Below are 20,557 nucleotides of genomic sequence, written 5' to 3' on the forward strand. Positions count from 1 at the left end.
CTAAATTTTCACGGCTACTTTTTTTAAAAGCACCAGATCATAATGGAATGATCGGCAAACTAGTTATTGATTAAAAAGTTGCAAATTAATTAAAAAAGCAATAATGATAACAAAATAAGTAATTCAAAGTAAGGAGTGCAATAACGAATGACTGGAAGGAACAAAGAGAGAAAGAGGATAATTTACAGCACTGTACAACATCCCTGATTCTGCTTGATGCGTGCATTCTGAACATAATTCATCTCACGTACAATTTCGGCAAATACAGTATTCACATTATGTGCACTCTTTGCTGAGCATTCCGTGAATGGACATGACCAATATTCTGCTAAACCAAGACCATCTTCTGTACGTACCTGAAAAGCAAGAATTGTAAAGTGAGAAAAAAAAAAAAAAAATGGCATTTATAAGGTAACAAACAATTTTATATCATTCCAAACTAACTCTGGTAAGAAAACATAAGAACATGCAGAGAGTAAATAAAGATCTAGAGAAGATTATATATACTGAACTGATGAAAAAGTTTGCGGCATCCAAGTCAATTCATGGAAAATATTTACCTGCCGTTGATGAATTAGGTCACATTTGTTACCAACCAATAAAATAGGCACTTGATCGGTACCCTAAAACTAATGTTTCAAATAATATGATTCATTGTTTATTGCTTAGTTGCATTTTCTATACTAAGTTATTGATGATGTATAAGTTATTCATCCCATAATGAGTTATTTATCTCATCGCTTCGAAACAAAGTTTTTTTTCTTTTTTTTTTTAATGTTCTATTGACTTCATAGTAGCAGTGAACAATATATGAATGTAGGAAGAATTCGGGTAGTGTTGGAATTTTAGTGAGAAAAAATTGTTGAATATCGACCATTGTTAATTTATGTTTTGGTCCTAACTAGTTTAAAGATTCACCTTGACTCTAACAATTTGTTCACGCATTGTTTTGATGTCATGAAATGTTTGTTGACTTGTTATTGAATACACCACCACAAAGCCTTGTCCATTTTTAATATATAGATCACGCATCGATGCAAACTGTTCTGTACCCGCGGTATCCAAAATTTCCAGCACACATGGCTGACCATCTACCTGAAACTTTCATTTTTCATAATGAACTAAGTATTATTCGTTTTCAACAATGATTTGGTGACCGAATCCAGCAGCGCCTTTTGGAAAACATTAGCTGCTTTAATTTCACATTACATCTCAATATTTGGTATTCCTTTTCTGAAAATGAGAAATTTCTCTTTTAGTTCATAAGAATTTTTGAAACATTTAATTTGATTTCTGAAAAAAGTGAGTTTGCACGACCACCCATAAATGAGTAATCCTAAACTCTATATACTTTGATTTCAAAAAGTCTGAATCTACGACATTTTTGAGAGATTGGAATAAATCGGCCAATAAAATACAGAAACTACAAAAAATGTTGAGGCTTAACTTTTTCCTACTCTCACTTTCTCTAAAATTAAAGAAAACATTGAAAAAACCTCAATTTCTTTCCGATAAAAGTCCTCAATTGTCGGGTCATATTTTTCGATAAATGTATTCGAAACAAATTGAACGGTTAGAGCTGATTTACCAACACCTCCGCTTCCGAGTACCACTACCTGATAAGGTTATCATCGTGTATTATTACATATTAAGTGACAACTGGTTAAAGATAATGATTGTATCTTTTTTATTAAAATCATTGATGTGAATTATTACGATGCTTTCAGTCCCAATTTAAATTTTTATTAATAAAATTAAAGATAGTCTAAAAATCTTCACCTTGAACTCGCGCATACTCCGGTAGGATAACGAAACAGGATGGGACAGATCTCATTCAATGTAACTCGACAATACCTATCTCTGTAATTGTCAGATGGATTGTTATAACAAAATAAATTTTTTTTTAAAAATGCGCAATTGGTAAATAAGGCAGTTTAAAACAAACAGATAAATATAATTTTCAAGAAACTGTATTCTATGGGTAATGTCATTTTGATCCACGCAATTAATAAAGTAATACACAAATTAATTCAGGAGAGGCAAGCGAAAATTGGGAAAGCAAAAAAAGAAACTGGAAATTTCATCGTGTTATAACACGATGAAGATGATTCGAGTTGATGACTCATCTCAAATGATAAAGTGATATCGAAATTTGATAGCAATCTAGGACAAAACTAATTTGTGAACAACAGTTGCTCATTACTGATAATACCAATATCACTTGTTATCTCTGATACAGTAGTAATGGATATTAGAGACATCATACAGCCAGAAGGAATTTTTTTTTTTTGAGGTTTTTAGATTGAGATCCAATGAAAAGATATGGCCAACACTAACCGTTATGTAATTCCATCAGTAGTGAAAACATAAAGAAATGTGAGGAAATGCATGAATCATTCACAGAAAATAGATAATTCTGGAGAAAATAAGAGATATCTGTGTAAACCTTTGGCTCCGAAAAAATTTTAAATTGTCTGAAATTAATTTCAGAGTAAATTTCAATTATTGTAACGTTTTAAGCAGACTTTTAAGCAGTACGATCAATGGGCTAACAAGAAAATGGTTGGCTTACTGAGAAAGCTTATCTAAATGAAAGATTGGAAGTGATGCAAAGAAAGTAGGTTTTGAAGGAGAGAGAAAGAGAGGGAGAGGGAGGGAGGGGAAGAGATGGACAGCTAAAGATACTGTACGGTTTAACGGAATAATAATTGACTGGAAGTTGAGAAGAATTACAGGGAGTATGCCTCGTAGTGATTACAGTAATTGAGAGTATAAGAAAGGCAGATGAAAACGAAGAGAGAACGTTGGAGAAGAAGGAACAGAAACGTAAGTGTCTCGGGAAAAGCACTTTCTTGAAATGTGAAACGGGCAATTTGCCTATGTTATAGGTTAGTGCACAAGTTGCGATGAAGTTTGTAATGTAAAGGAGATGGTGCCGGGTTAAAATGGTGAAAGGGATAAGTGGGACTGCATTCCGGTATTTGTCTAATCTGGTAGCAACCGGGCCGGAAAGGACGGAAAGATAAGACAAGACGGAGGAGAGACAAATATATTGAAACAATAGCAATTTATTTTCAAATATTTCTGCACGAATTGAGTAGAAGAAAAAGCTTTTGTTGGCTGTATAAATGGGATGATGAATAGACAGGAATTGAGGGAGAGAAAGGAAGAGGAAAAGATCGTACGGCTGAGCAAATGATTGATATTTCATATTGTCTGTGCTTAACCAAAATTGTTGGAGAAAGTTGATGGTGCAATTAGAGAGTGGCAAAATAAGCAGGGAACATAGATTTTCTGCTTTAAAATGCTGGGAGGAAAACGGAAGATGAAATTGTTCGATTAGCTCTCCCGCGGGAAATAGCTGCCGTGAAAGAAAGCGGGCAATTTGATAGCTCAGTTGCCCGCTTTCTTGAATTAACTTCATTGAAAACTACCACAGAATGCAATATTTTATCATCGTATTTAGCCACTTTTAGTGCTTTTCCTACTTCATTCCGATATGTTTTGATGAATCGCGAGGCTTTGAGGAATGTAAGTGAAATATGAATAAGCCTATGAGAAATTTGTAACTTTGGAGAGAGATAAAGTAACTTAAACATAGCTATTTAGACAAAAGCAGAAGAAATAGCCGCATGACAAAAGAAGAGTAGAAAGAGAGAGAAATTACCAGCTTGATAATTGTTTTAAAATTTCTAGGAAAGTTATGAAGTCGATGAATGTACTACAAAGAAGCAAACCATAAAGAATCAGAATTTTGGACGCCAGAGATAGAAAGATAAAATTTGCGAATCTGTATTGTTGCTATTGAGAAGATGTAAATAACTGTTATAACTTTTGTTAGTTCATTAACCACTTTATAATATATGAATAAAACTCTGAATGAAATAATGACTCCACAGTGTAACGTCAAATTGTCACGCATTCCAAAGTGCATGGTGATAACAGGATGCTTTGTTAGACTATTTTACAAAGATTTTTGTTGTAAGCAACTTCAAATAATCTTACCACATTTATACAATAATTTAACATTCAGTGATGATGATAATGATGATGACGATGATGGTGGTGATAGTAGTGATATCAAGTTGTAAACAAAGAGACAAACATCAAATTAGTCACCGAAATGATATGCTATCGAAAGAGTTGTCTTGGTGAGTCACGTTTGTGTTTAGGCATGCAAGAAATCCCATAAGAGGGAATATAACGTTTATTTCTTCTTTGTTTCAATTTCCGTTTGGGGAGCGGAATAAAAAAACCTAACTAAACGATTCATTGAACGTCAAATATATAATGTGACTCCCTTTTCTGTTCCCTACAATAGCTGATCCAGACTTTTTTTTAGTTCTTTTTTCTAACACATTTCTTTTATTACTTAAAAGTTACACAAAATTTAAGGAATTTAATTTAAAATTAGCTCCCAAAAAATTGTCATTTAAGCATTCTAAAAATGCACTTTTCTTTCTTCCGCGACTTTCCCTTATCATCTGATTATTTAGTTCAGTATCGATTTACCTCTTTGTGCCCTTGCATATAAGTTTTGTGACTGCTTGTTAAATTGTAACTTTTCCAAAATTAAAACCCTGTATCTTCTGACATTCTTCCTGAGATACTCTCGAATACAGTTACTTTCCAATTTGTAAGCTTTATGGTGAAAGCTGTCAGGTTTTTCCCGTGTGCCTTGTTATTTAATCCACTGCTTTTGTTTACATTTTTATGTAAAAATTCCCAGAGTTTAGTTTACCTAATTTGCATTTAATATATCGTAGGTTTGTATACAGTATCCCGGAGAGATACGGTAGATTACTGTATTTCTTCATTAAAACGAGAGAGAAAAAGTCGAAGATAGTTGTTTACTGATTAGTTTGATGAGCATAATGTAATGTTGTAAAAGTCAATTATTTACTATGCAGGACTAAAATATCGACAATTCGAGATTTCTTACCACTTATCTGTCGAGAAGAAAGTTGCAGATGAATTTACTCCCATTTTCTTTGTAACAAACTTCATGAAAAATGTATTTTCTGATGAAATTATCTTTTTTTTTTTTTTCATGAAATCCAGCTAATTTTCAACTAATTGCCTTATCAGTTAAGCATCCACTGTTTTTTGCAGTTTGAAATTCTAATTTATAAATAACTCATATGTAGTGAGTAAACACGCATTCTCATCGTGCAACGTGATTTGTAAAAATGCTGATGTCTCTCTTCCAACAATAATAACATTTCACGTAACGTAGTCACGCACGCGATTGATATAATACTTGCATTAACATTTACAGGCAACACTGTCTGCATTTCTGTAATTGCAAATACCTATTCATATTTTTGGAGGAAAAATGAAATCAAAACAGGAAGGTTTTGACAAGAGCGGCAATTAAAGAGAGATTCCAGCAATCGGGACGGGAAATGTTTTTTTCTAAAATTTGTAAATTTTCGAACAATCTCTTCGTGTCTCGTTCTGTCGGTCTTCCTTCTTGTCTATTTGATATTGAAGACGTACATACCAGTGGACCCATTCAAGGTTATATCACCCTACCTGATAAACTTTACCCCTTCCCCTGGCTAAACCCCCATCACTTAACATTTAAAAGTTTTCTGTTACTGTCACTGTGTACATATACATATATGATGTATCGGAGTGTGTGTATATGCGCAGATGTGCATCTGCATGTACATCTGCATGCACATCTGCATGTACATTTGCATGTGCATGTCCAACAACCGATGCTTGAAATATCATTTAAAGCCGGTTGACCTTAATAAATGTTGATACCAAACAATAAAAAATGTGAAAAGAAAAAAAAAAAACGCCGAAAATGGTACTCAATAAATCACATTCATAGAGGGTTTGAAGGGTAACGGATACCTTAGAAGGAAAAAAAAAATTGGAATTCCAAATTTATCAAGTCATAAAATAACTGAAGAACCAATTTTCTGATTATTTGAACCCATTGAGAGTGATCTGCGAGGTTACAATAGCAAAATTTTGATTGATGATGAATATCGGCGAATTAAAAAGCTGAATTAAATTGCATAATGCAGTGAAGAAATCATCAAAAAATGTGTCACAAGATGCTCTTTGAGCATGAAAACCACTTGTTAATATGGTGTGATCAGGAAGGGATCATCTAATCACTGATAACACTTATATACATATCAAATTCGAAAATCATTTCCTGTACTACTATAAAGCACTGTTGCTGAATAATTGAATAAAATGAAATTTTTAAACATTGAAATAGATTTCAATGTTAAATTACTCTCATGAAATTCATCCAAAATGAATTCACAGACTTCAAAGATATATCTAAAAAGTAATCTAAAGCTGATATCATATCATATCGCATCCCTCACACTAATTTTTGAGATATTTTTTATAATGCTCATTGAAAATACAATGATTTTAATTCATTGGTAAGTTGAAAAGAGCGCAATTATAACGAAGTAAATCTTAAAAATATATTTTATCACTAGAAGAAGTCTTTTCAGTAATACTAGAATGTTTCTTGTGATTAGATCAACACTATCAGTTAGTAGAATGATAATGAACAAGAAATGAGCCGAAATGTCTCCCTTTACTTATCGATGTATATTGCGCTTGCTACAAAGCGCAAAGTGAATTGCCGAAGCGCAAAGGGAATTGAACTACGTAGTGATAGAACATTTAAATATTTCAAAAGAATAGTGATAATGAAAAAGCATTGTCAGATTTGAATCAAATGAAAGAATGAGAAGTGGAACGATGAGTTTTTAGAAAACAGTAAACTATGAAACAAATTGCGAAGTTATTTCAAAGCTATTTCATTATTTTAAAAGTAGTAAAATAGATAGTGAAACTTGAAGCGCAAATGATAAGAAAGAGAGATGAAAATATGGGTGACAAGTTTAATGAGTTTGAACAACAATGTACGATTAAAAGAAGATAAGCATAAAAGTTGTGTGCAATCTAAGAAAATCAAACTGTCAAGGGAAAGTGTCATACGATGTCAACCGGTCGCAAAAATGCCCATCACTTAATATGGGTAAAATTGAAGGACACAATGAAGAGGAAAACAGAAAGTCACTGTGACTGCAAGTTTTAGAAGAATAATATTTTCAAATTTAACAGATGAAAATTTCGGAAACTGTTATATATATTTAAATTAAATCTGTTAGGATAAGTAAGTATGAGTTTTTTTTACTGGACACTACAATGTTTCACAGTTATTGCCTTTTTGCTAGAATGATTTAATTAAATTTGATCATAAAGTGCAAAGAAAAAAAAAGTTAGTAGCATAAGGCTTTTAAATTTTGCAAAAAAAAAAAAGGAAAATTTGATTTAATAATTTTTAAAATACAATATTTTCAGTGGAAATAATTGTGAAAATGAGATTTAAATTTTTGATTTTTTGAAAATGGAATTTCTTTTTTTTTGATTTAATAAAAAGTAAAACAAAAAAATACGTTCAGTTTTTAATGTTTTATGTTTAGTTTTTAATTTTTAATAAAAAAAAAAGGAATAAAAGAAAAAAGAAAATGAGAAAGGACGTTAAATGATTGAAAAACTAGTTCCTAGTGATTCATTCATTGGTACCTTTCTGATTGGCATCAACTTACAGCACTGTGATACTTGAAGATGACACTACGGACAAATGTAGGTGACATCTGGACACACAATAAAATTAATGAAATTTGAAATTTAAGAAACGAAGGAACGAATAAGCAAAAGTTCTTTAGTAAATCGATGAATGTAACAATGAATGATTCGGCGCCATCACTTCATAATGATAAAAGATATTCAAAACTTCTTGGAAATTAGGAGTACACGGACTATTTGTCTTCCGGTTATGATTGCTAGGGCGGTTTGATAAAAGATATTCAAAACTTCTTGGAAATTAGGAGTACACGGACTATTTGTCTTCCGGTTATGATTGCTAGGGCGGTCTGATAAAAGATATTCAAAACTTCTTGATGATCATTTGGTCGTGGTCCTCGTTCCCTCTTAATTTTAACATCTAAGACACGAAAGGGTTACGCATGCTGCTTCGATGAATGTCACAGCAGTGTCATTAAAGATGCTGCACCAATAGTGTGACAAAATTATTCAGAAAGTAATAGTGTCCTTATCAGTAATAATCACTAATGCTTGCAAAAGCTTTCACTGAAACTTTAGCGCCAAAGTCTTCATTGAGCAAAAGCGCAATTTTGCTCCCTTCTTCAACACTAAGCCTAGCATTCCTTGTCTTTATGTTACTAATCGGTCATTCTCGATCAGTAAACCGTCTTAAGACAAACTGTTCTAGGCTTATTTACTTAACTTATCTATAACAAGTAACACACGACAGAATCAAATAGTTTTAATTAGTTTGCAATTAATTATCTCCAATAGGAACAGAGTCAAAAGGTGAAAAAAAAAAAAGCTGTCACAAGTTCATAGAGTAAGGACAAAGGACAGAAAGGACAAAAAATTCCGTCCAACATTTTTTTTTTTTTTTCGGATGTTTGAAAACTGAACCAGCGTAACTGAATAGATAACGGAATTTTTAGGTATTTAGAACTATACAAAATGGATTTCAATGTTAAATTACTCTCATAAAATTTGTGTAACTCTCAGAGATTTTAAATTTTTAGTTTAGAAATGTGAAGAAAAGTAATCTCAAATAGAAAACTATTTGAAATGAAGTGTCTTACATTGACACTAATGACAAGGTGACAACTTGTAATTTAGTAATGAATAGATTAATCAAATTAATTGACAGATGAAAATAAAATAATTGCACGAAGGTAAAAAATTCCTATAGGATGAGTAAGTAACTCTTGTGAAAAATCAAGTTTATTTAATCATAAATTTATTTATTCCGTACTGAACGATTAACCAATTGTAGGTGACATATGACATAAAGTCTTCCACTTTTTGTCCTCTTTCCAAAAATAGTATTTACGAGTGATAACGAACGTAAAATCCGACAAAAATAGAAACTTTTCACATCATATTAACATGAAATAATGTTAAATTGAAAAGATTTAACAATTCAAAGCATCCGGAAAACGACCCTTCTTGAATTATCAAAATTGATTTTTAGAAGAGTTAATCGTCATAAACTGGTTTCTTAACCAATTTTTGTATGGAAAAGAAAAAGTGAAAAAGAAGTTCAGAAACATTTACTGTGAGAAAATGCTTAGCAACAATATCAATATTAGAATTTATTCACTAATTATCAGACGATGGCTGATAACTGATAACAGCTGATACTAATACATACTATACTGCAAGAACTTAGATTCAAAGATAGGATGGAATATGGGCTGAGAAGTAAATATCCTAGTAAATGTAGAACTTTTTTTTTTGAAAACATTTGAAATGTATTTGCTAAATGATAAAATACTGCAAATTTTAGTGAAACAAAGAAACATTTGATTTCAGAGAGAGAGAGAGAGAGAGAGGGAGGGAGAGAGAGGGAGACTGCCATGGGAGAAGTAGAAGGATTTAACTGATGATTTAAACTTTTCAAATGTCAAAGAATTTATGGAATGTAAAATAAAAAAAAAAAATAGCCCCTTCCACATCTACTTATCTATCCATCCATCCATCCATTCAGTCCGTTTTTGTCTTTTACAGCTATCATCACACAATCACCGCCAGCAGCGCACTTACCGCCAGTAGTGCACACCGCCACAGCACAGCACTACCAACACCGCCACCACATCATCATCAACACTCACTGTCAGCAACGAGTGATGATAGAAGCTTCAAGAGAGAGAAAGATCAAAAAAGGATTGTTTGTTAGTGATCTTTCTGATAATTATCATAATTATCAGCTAATTATCATCTAAAAGTTTCTAAAACTTTCGATACCCAATAAAGTATCTCTGAGTATGCTGAAAAATTGACAATAACTCTTAGGAATTGAATAAAAAAGAATGGCTAAAATCGTTAAAGACAATTCCTTAATTCTACTTTATTTTTTTTGTGTCTGAGCGACAAAGCCAACAATTTTGACTCAAAGGCTCCGACAAATGACAAAATAAGATTAGCAATGTTTGCTATACTCTATTTTGCCATTCTCCCTCTCCCTCTCTCTCTCTCTCTCTCTGTCACTTTACATTTCATTTTATTCTTTTCGGAAGTTACTTCATCTATCTTTTTTCAAACTGAGTTAGCATAGGCCTTTAATTGAAATCAAAATAAGTCGGGCTGCATTCATTTCGAGAAAAATGGACAAGAGAAATTGTCATGATTAAGTATTTGAAAATTTAAAATGCACAAATTGAATTCTTGTCAAGATATGTGGTAACTATGCAGAATGACTACTAATCATGTCAGTGATGAAAATTCAAATTTCCATTTTAAAATTTCTATTTGCATAGCCAAATAAGCGATATACGAAATGAGATCGATAAGGATATTGGGCTATTTTTAAGGCTTGCACAGTTATTGATGGTATCGTAGGGGCAATGACTTCCCAATACCAGACAGCCTTACCCGATGATGAGATTATAATAAATGGGTAAATGAATGATGGGCAACTGTTCTGATGGTGACTGTGACGACAACGCCACACTGTTCTTCTTCTTCCTCTTCCTCTTCCACACAAATCACACAATGAAAAAGCTATTTGTTAGAATTTCAAATTACTTTCATCAAATCTACGTGTACTGAAATTGTTTTCGAATGATTCTCACGTAGCGTAAAATTCATAAATGGCTTAATTATTTACAGTGAAATTATCTTTTTTTTTTGTGTGTATTCACTGATAGATGAGTGTATTCAACAAAAGTATTATCACCAAAGAAAACAAAAAGAGACAATAAAGCATAGCCGCCAGATTAGCAAAATAAGGTTAATTGATATTAGTAATGATAAAATGATAAGCGATATTTTGTTTGGATTTGCGATGATAAATTTCACAAATATTTGATATATAATAAATTAACATTTATAGCTTAGACAAGCTGCACATATTGAATGAAATGGCGGCTTCTTTTGTGACAGAGTAGAGGTGGACAGATTGAGAAATGGGCGCTAAAGGACAGAACAAAGCAATGACAATTTGAATTCAATCAAACTCATAACAATACTAAACAAAGAAGCAGTTTACTCTCATTGATGAATGCAAACTGAGCATTATATGGAAATTTGTGAAAAAGATTCAAATTTTCATCGGAAGAAAATATGGGTAAAGGTAGGGAGATGAAGAAGGATGGAATTGAAATTTCCTTTTAAAGAAATTTCGATTTCATCGCGCTCTTCTCGTCTATTTCAATAAAGTAAAATAAATGTATGACGCTTTTTGAAATTTGCTTTTAGCTATCAAAGCCTGTTGAAAGAGAGAGAGAGAGAGAGAGAGAGAGAGAGAGGGAAGGAGAGGGAAAGAGAGAGAATGGAAGAGATAGAATTAACGACAGAATGGAAAAAGCAAATCATTTTTCTTTTTTTTTTTTTTTTTTTTTTTTTGGAATTAACAGCTTAGAAATGGCTTTTGTTGGCAAAGTATTCGCTCCATGCAGTCTCACAGTAATTAATCACTAGGCTAATAGGACTAGGCTCAACTGGATGGGACAAGATGATACTGAAATAAATAATCATTGAGTAGATTGGATGAATGAATGATCCGATCCGATCCAATCCAATCCGATCGGATCCATCTGTTACTTTCATCTCATCATCTGTTCTACTCTCTATCCAACAATGATCATATATTTTAAACTATCCATACACACAAATACATATATATATATATATATAGATATAGATTCTTTTACGAGACTCGAGAAACTCGAGAATTATTCATGCAATGAATTTGAGTACTTGAAATAAATTTCAAGTTTTAATATTTTCCTAAGAAATTTTAGACATAAATTTCTATTATAAGCGAAAAAAGGTGAAAAATAGAGGTATCATTTTTTCAAAATTCAATGAGAATATTTGAAGGAAATGTTTGTTGGAAAAGAAACAAAAACCGATAAATCGTATTTCATGCAAGTCAACAATACCTGTATCAGAAATAGGTACCTTAAAGAAAATTTTTGGAAATAAAATTAACATAGAAACCTTTCTCCAAAATTAACAAAGATGCTTTTTGTAGACAATTTAGTTGTAGCAGATGGTTCAGGTAAACAATAAGATATGAAAGCATAAAAGTAAATAGAGATAAACAAACAAAAGAGGTAAACACAAACACTTCTTCTTCGTTATGAGAATTAATCATTCAATCGATTCACTGATTCAATTTGTTATCATTCGAAGGCTTTCGAATGATAATACCTTATCATCGTTACTGCTCGGAAATTTAGTGTATAATATTTTTTCCAATTAAAACTTTAAAAGAAACAAATTACATTCGATCCTCTACAATTAACAATTAAAACTTAAAAATGACGCTAAAATTGACTTAAAATTTTAGACGTAACTTTTAAATGGATAATTTAGTTGCATATTCCAATAACTATAAGAGATAGAAATAATTGCATCGCTTTCAAGTCTCTCTCATTTCAAATTTATGTCATTTAAACAGGTTTTTTTTTTTTCTAATTGATGGACAAAAAATAAAAGAATTATATCATTGGACTGTTAAATAATATTACCATCTAATCCATTATCATTTTTTTCTTTTTGTTCAATATGATTGGATACAATCTGTTCAATTCATTCCTGTAATCTTTGCTTCATCTTTCTTTTTCTTCCACTTATAGTTTAGCATTTCCATCAATTAATTAAATCTGAATGCAAAATGATAAAACAATTTTTACAATTTTAATTTTATTAAAATGTAACACTTTCATGCATTTCTATTTTTCAAATTAATCATAAAATTACATTGATGTAATTTTTGCTTTCGTTTTTTTTTTTTTTTTTTTTTTTTGTTCAAAAATTTTGGATGAAAAATTTATTTTTAATTTTGAGTTCGAAAATCAAATTTAGATTTAAATTTTAATACATGTAATATGAGTTGAATGATAGGAGATTTAATCAGATGAGAAATTTTAGTTATAAATTTTCCAATGAAAAAACGATAGAATTGTTTGATGAAAATCTGAATTGGTTATTTATTTAAATTTCTCGAGAAAGAGGGATAGAATTTTCGGGAATATCTTATCAGAATGTAAGTGACAGATCAGTATTACTTATCACCAACGATCAGTAACAATTCACTGCTGTACATTTCCGCTCAGTGATAAATTAGACATTTCATTTCACTTTTTTACGATTAAGCACTATTAGCTGAAATCACACATACACACACACACACACATACACACACACATACACACACACACACATACACACACACACACACACACACACACACACACACACACACACACACACACACACACACACACACACACATACACACACACACACACACACACACACACACACACACACACACACACACACACACACACACACACACACACACACACACACACACACAAACATCGACAGACAGATACACATCTGTTGTTCACATCTCTTATCAGATCGATTATTGATGCTTGTTTTTGTTCGAGATCAGTTGTCACCAACTCGTCAATCTTTTGCATTTTCCGAAACTGTCACTATGTGGCTTTTCCCTTTTCATTTCAATCCTTTCATTATGTAATTATACACTTTTTTTTTTCTCCTTTCTGAAATGATTTAATTACACATTTGCGAGATAAATAAGATAAATTAATAAAGGAAGTTCAATAGTTGGTGCAATTAGCTATTTGCTTTTGCTCATTTACATGAATACATGAAAATAAATTAGTAGTGGTGACAATTGCTAGTGACACTTATGACATTCATCTCAACAATTCACAACAGAAAAAATAGTAGCTTACAATAGAAACATTGCATTATTTATACTATCAAAATAATCAAAAAGTATTTAAAATGTAACGAAAAATTGAATGAATCAAATGTATAATGAATTTCAAATTTATTTAAACTCATTTTTTATAGCTTTTGATTTATCATAATTTTCCTGGAAGACTAACATTTGCCCGGAATTTCACTTCATTTTACATCCGTTTTGCAGTATGGTAGAACATGTCTACCGGATGTTTTAGATTACACGGTACACTGTCATATATCGATAAGTTAGCCAAAAGTAAATTAAGCTTTATTGGTTACGAGTTCGTCTATTATATATACTTTAGACCAGTTTGTTGATTATTTTTCTTGCTAAGCTAAAATTATAAGTAAATTTGTTTAAATAAAATTCAACAAATTATGCATTGCTTTGTTGTGAGATGACAAAAAAAAAAAACAGAAACATTTCTAAGTAAATTAGAATTTTGCTAAATTAAAATATTTTACAAACATTAAACACGATGACTTCTACGTAAGTTACGTCTCGATCTTCCCATTGCTGTTATTGTTGTGTTTGTCGATGAATGATGAGAGAATGAAATGAAATACCAATGTAAACAACATGCTATTATTAATAAGACAAATTCAATCAAAAAAAAAATTCCAAAAAATAATCTTTTTTCTTCTTCTCTTATCCAACCTGAAAAAAAAAAAAGCATTAAATAATGCTTAAAATTAAAATTTAAAAAATAAAAATTTTAAATTTTAAAATTTTGCTTAAAATTTAAGTATTTTGTTTAAAATTTAAAATTTTGTTTAAAAAAGTTTAAAATTAAAAGAATAAAAGAAAAAAGGAAATTATAATTTCTCAATGATTTATATTTCTTTCATTTAAACATTGAAACAAATTTTGTATTGGTAAAACATATTTTAGAGGAAAAATTTAATATTTCAATTATTTGAAATTTTATAAGTAAAATTTTCACCTATCATTGTGTTTATTTTAAATTTTATTAATATTATTTTAATGCTAAAATAAATTTTTCTCTTTTGTTTATGAATAAATATTACTACTTTTCATTAGAATATTTCCAGTTTGGAAGTCTTAACTATATCCCACAGAAATCGGAAACATAAATCGGATCATCAAAAACGTAATCAAGCTAGAGTTTAAATAAAACTTGAATCAATTCATTAAATTAAATATTAAATTTAAAATGAGGCAAAATTATTAAATATCAAGAAAATTCAACCGAATAGTCCCGGTTTCTTGCGTGCATCCATAATTTTCGGAGTGTTTTCATCATTTCGCAACGGATAAATAATGAAAAACATTGTAATTGTGATTAATTTCAGAACGAAACCGGAAAACTGAAGAAAATAAATCGGATAATATTAAATTTATCGTTTCATTTAATGAAAATATTTTTGTAATTGATTTCATCAAAAAACTTTTTCACTTATTGTAATGTAATTTCTCTTTACAATTGTTTTCTTTTTTTTTTTTTTTCATAGCAAATTTTAATTATGCAGAAAAAATCTTACGAATTTATTCCACAATGAAGTTATTTTGATAAAATTCATTTTGTTTGTTAGAAATTTTTTAATTTTCTGATTTTAATATATCAAAGTGTCAAAGGTTATTTTTTTGTTTTCATCAAATTCTTTTATTCCATTTCTTTTATTACACTTACTATTTCATATGTAAATTTAATTAATTTTGCTTACTGAATATTATTTTCCTTTATTCATTGTTAAATTATTTCTTATTTATTCGAACAAACTTTTTTTTTTTTTTTTTTTGAAATTTTAAAAAAATAAAAAATTTAAAATTTCAGATTTATAATATTTGCATTTTATGTAAATTAATTGAAATATTAAAAAGTCATTTTGATTGAATAGAATTTCTAAAAAAGAAAACAAACGAAATACAAAATATTATTCAAAAATATTAAAATATTACTTTTTGATTTGAATAGAAATTCAAAATATAAAATATTATTTAGAAATTCAAAATAAGATTTTTCTTCCTTCAAAATTTGATATAGCTATTATCATTATCAGTTGTTTTGCATTGTTATAATTATAAATGTTTAAAATGAAACCGTGATAAAAATGATTGGCCACAAATCTCGTCGCCGATTATCACTTAAAACAGCGATCGTATAAATAAGTACAATAATAGGGAATGCAATTGCTGTTAATGATAACGGATAATTTAAGATAATGATAAACAATGAGGTTAAAACATATAAAAATAAACCGCTGATTACAAGTCTCTGAAAATTTGATAAAATGATAAATGGATGAGAATTAAATGTAGCATAGAAGTGAAAAGTAAAATAAACAAACAAAAGTAGAAAAAAATGAATGAATTAAATAAGCAATATACTAAAATTTTAAATAAATTCAAAAAAAAAAAAATAATTGAAATTAAAATTTTATGCATTTATTATAAAATTAATTGTAATAGACAAAAATTGTAATAAAGTCATTTATTTAATTATCAAATAATAAATTAATTAAAAAGAGAAAAATAAATGGATGAGTAAATAATTATTTTAATTATTGTCAATTTATATTTCTAATCAAAATAAAGAAAAGAGAAAATTTTTTTTAGTTATTTTTTTTTTTTTTTTAAAGTGTTAAAATCAAACCGTTTTATCACATTTCTTTCTGAAATCGTTGTGACTATCATCAAATTCCAATTTCACTTCACGTTCTAATAATAATGGATTACTGATGAATAGCATTTAATTTTGAGTTTTCTGAAAATTAAAAATTTGCAAAAAATGAAAAAAGTATGAAAAAAAAAAAAAAAAAAGAAAGATTTTACTTTATTTTAACTCTAATATTTCTAGTTTAAGTATTGTCATACTCGAATGTTTGTTAAAATATCATCAATTAAGCAAAATGATATCATAATCAATGATAATATATTCTTATCAAGCTAACTAATTAACAATTTAATTAATCTATTTCATTTCTGAAATAACTATACCACTATCTGGTGCTAAAAGTATTACTAATCTTAGCTGAACCAATGCTAGCAGATATTGTCAACTTCCATTTCTAAACTTATTTAATTGTAATTTAAATTTAAAAATTAGATTTTTTGGAGAGAAAAAATGAAAGCAAAAGCAAAAGCAAAAGTTATTTTAGCATCCAAATTTTGTATTAAATTTAAAAAGATTGCTAGCAAATAAACGATCCTTCTTAGTTCAACTTAAAAATGAAATTTTAAATTACTGATAGTGCATTTTCTCATTTCTAAACTTATTTAATTGTAATTTAAATTTAAAAATTAGATTTTTTGGAGAGAAAAAATGAAAGCAAAAGCAAAAGCAAAAGTTATTTTAGCATCCAAATTTTGTATTAAATTTAAAAAGATTGCTAGCAAATAAACGATCCTTCTTAGTTCAACTTAAAAATGAAATTTTAAATTACTGATAATGCATTTTCTCATGTGCAAATGCTAAATGATAAAAGTTGACGAGAAAAGGTAGAAAGAGAGAAGAAAATGAGAGTTTGTGGAAATTAAAATTGAGGAAAGAGAAAAGAAAGATGAAATGAAATTTTGGTTGCTAAAAATCCATTTTTTCATTTTTTCCACTTTCTAAACCATCGTTCTAAAAACTAAAATTATTTTATTTTGAATTAGTATTAAAGTGCAGATTTGGGAATACTTTTAGAAAACATTCCTTTCCTTTTCTTTTTCTATTATTTTTGCAAAGGAATAATTTCAAATGCAAACAATACCAATAGGTAATCATTTTAATAGCAAATTTTTTTTTTTTTTTTTTTTAAATTTTAAAATAAAATAAATGAAGAATATATTAAATAAAATTGATGAGAAAAATTTTTCATCATTTTCTCATTTCTCATTTATGATAGTTTAATAAACTATAATCCATAAATTTAATCATTAAATGACTTTTAAAATTTGAAATAGTCATGCAATTAAATAAAAATTGATAAGAATGAAAGAAAAAAAAAAAAAAGGAATGATAATTTTTAAATTGTTAAAAAATATTTGAAATGTAAAATACAAAATGAAAATATTATTTCGAAAATATAAATTTAAAAAAAAAAAAAAATATAATAATGATAGTTGTGTTTATATTAATAATTAACTTTTTTTCAGAAAAAAAAAAATTTGAATTTTATTTCAAAAAAAAGAAAAAAAAAAAAAAAGCAAAATATAATTTTGAATACAACGTAAATATTTTTCCTATTTTTCAAGCACAAATTATAAGAACCAATTTTTTCGCATTATTAAAATCTAAAAAAAAAAAAAAAAGAAAAAATACCAAAGCAATAGATGAGTTACTTTTTTAACTCTTACTTATACATTTGAAAATAAATAAATACTAAAATTCCTTTTACAATGTTAAATAATAATAATAACATTTTAGAAATAACTAGTAAATCTAATTGTTTAATTTTATTTATTAATTCAAAATTTTTGATTGGTTAAATTTGAAACTAAAAATAAAAAAAATTTCAAAAAATAACAATAATATATTTATTCTAACAAAATAAGAATTATTATTTAAATGCAATAAAAATTTAGTCATAAAAAAAAAAAAAAAAAAAAAAAAAAAGAATATTAGAAAATATTTTCTTATTAATGAATTTTCTCAAACGAATGACAAGGAAAAGAAAAGAAAACAAACAAAAAAAAAAAAAAGTAATAAATAATATGGAAGGGTTTTTCAATTCAATTTCAAATTGAATGCATTTTAGGAAAAGCATCATTAGGATGAATCTTCTGGAAGGCCAAACTTCCCATTTCAATCATTTTGATTAGTTCATCACTGTTCAGTCAACTAAATAAAAATAAAACTAACAAATGAAATTTGGCAGAATTTTCTTTTTTTTTTTTTTTTTTTTTCTTTATGAAATAACATTAATAATAATTTCAAAAATAATTTAAAAAAAAAAAAAAAAAATCTTAAAAAATAATTTAAACAAAAAATAAAATATCCATAAAATTATACATATAATAGACAGCGAAAAATATTTAATTTAAAATATCAAAAAGTAAAAAATATGATGAAATTTATTGAAAGTATAGAAAAGATTATCTTTTATTTTATTTTATATTAAATGTTAAATAGTTGAATTTTAGAAAAAATATTTTTCAACTGAAAAATTTATTTTTTTTTTTTTTTGAAAATTTCCGAAATGTATTGAAATAATAGGTCAAATTGTAAATAGTTTTGAATAATTGCTGCATGCATGCAATAATAATAATAATAAATATTTGAATTTAATATTTATATCCTTGCAACAATTATCACATTCCGTTCTTTGCTATTTGCTATTTCCGGTTTACATCACAGAAATATTCCTGAATGTGTTTATGGTAATGAAGAACACAAAATTTATAAATTTTATTATTACTATTATTATTACTTCTGCCAAGTATAAAAACCGGAAATGAAAAGTTCAGAAAATATTTTAAAGAACTGAAATTGGTCTGTTTTCCAAAAAAATAAATTGAAAGTAAAGTATTTTTAGAAAATCATTCGATTAAAAAATATAAATAGTGGATAATTTTTAATTTTTCAAACTTTTCTTTTTTTAAAAAAAATAAAAAAAAAATCAAATTACATTATTAAATGGAAAGTACATTCTTGTTAGCTACGATAAATACTACTAAATTTCAAAAAGAAAACAAATGAGTTAATATTAAAGTTATGTAAAAATATTCTTTAGGAATTAAAAAATAATTAACTTTAAATTAAATTAAATAAATTAATTATTTAATTTTAACAATTAAATAATTGTACAAATTTTTAAAAGTTGAAAATTAGTTAAATAAGATTTAATTGCAATTTGACATTGTTTTTTTTTTTTTTTTTATGAAATATTTGATAATATTTTACTTATTTTTAATTTGAAAAAAAAAAAAAAAAAAAACTTTTTGCCAAAGATTTCTTTGAATTAATTTAATCATTTAATCATTACTTACACTAAATTACTTCTCTCATAAAACGATAACAAATAATAGCAAAAAAGGAAGAAAGAAAAGAAAAAAAAAAAATGAAAGATCAAAATTGATAGCAATGATCAATGATCTATAAAATAAAAGGGATGAATTTCGAGAATCCGGAAGAAATCCGTTTTAATTATCTCCGTTTAACCATTTATAATTATTATTAATATTATCAAATCACAACTTAATAACTGATTATGCATATTTATTGATAATTTGGTATATTCATTGACAATTTATTTTTTTCTTTCCTATAGTATTTTTTTCTTTAAAATTTTTAATTTTACTTTTTATTTTATACTTTTTTTTTTTTTTTCTAAAATTTCATTTTAGAATATTTTCAAAGTTTTGATAAACATTTATTTAATAAATGAAATAATATTTTAACTGATACTTATACTATTTACTCTTCAAATTTTCAACTATTTCATTTTGAATTTCTTGAAAAATTTCGATTTATTAAAATAAATGCTTACATTAAGCAATGAAATTAATTAAATTAGAAATGAAAATAAAAATATTTAGACAGAATATATGACTTGTTTATAAGATACAAAGAAACAATTAGCACATTTTACAAATAATTATTACAATCAAAATCATTGAATTATATAAGTTAGCAAAATATCAAAATATTAAAAAAAAAAAAAAAAAACAAAGGCAACAAACAATTTAAATTTTTTTATAATTTTCCTAAATTATACTAAAAATTTTCAGAATTTTTCAAATTTATGAAAATGAATTAAAAAATGCGATTAAAAAAAAATTTCAAAAATTCAC

General features: G+C 27.6%; 3 protein-coding genes across 3 annotated transcripts; 1 reads left to right on the top strand and 2 right to left on the bottom strand.

The window, feature by feature from the left end:
* Positions 1–182: 182 nt before the first annotated feature.
* Positions 183–1,794, bottom strand: Bma-rap-2 (Uncharacterized protein; the record flags this gene model as incomplete). The annotated part of the gene is made up of 5 exons (XM_001896259.1): positions 183–356; positions 561–623; positions 919–1,095; positions 1,497–1,616; positions 1,780–1,794. The coding sequence occupies 5 exons, from the start codon at positions 1,792–1,794 to the stop codon at positions 183–185; spliced, it is 549 nt and encodes a 182-aa protein (XP_001896294.1).
* Positions 1,795–3,507: 1,713 nt separating this feature from the next.
* On the top strand, positions 3,508–3,771 carry Bm1522 (Uncharacterized protein; the record flags this gene model as incomplete). The annotated part of the gene is made up of 2 exons (XM_043082393.1): positions 3,508–3,531; positions 3,697–3,771. 2 exons carry the CDS (start codon positions 3,508–3,510, stop codon positions 3,769–3,771), a joined length of 99 nt encoding a protein of 32 aa, XP_042938327.1.
* Positions 3,772–14,288: 10,517 nt separating this feature from the next.
* Positions 14,289–16,529, bottom strand: Bm2369 (Ras-related protein Rap-2c, putative; the record flags this gene model as incomplete). Its single annotated transcript, XM_043082394.1, has 4 exons — positions 14,289–14,476; positions 15,030–15,147; positions 15,882–16,055; positions 16,434–16,529. The coding sequence occupies 4 exons, from the start codon at positions 16,527–16,529 to the stop codon at positions 14,289–14,291; spliced, it is 576 nt and encodes a 191-aa protein (XP_042938328.1).
* Positions 16,530–20,557: the final 4,028 nt, after the last annotated feature.

This window comes from Brugia malayi (genome assembly GCF_000002995.4).
Source record: "Brugia malayi strain FR3 genome assembly, contig: Bm_v4_Chr4_scaffold_001, whole genome shotgun sequence".
NCBI classification, from domain to species: domain Eukaryota; kingdom Metazoa; phylum Nematoda; class Chromadorea; order Rhabditida; family Onchocercidae; genus Brugia; species Brugia malayi.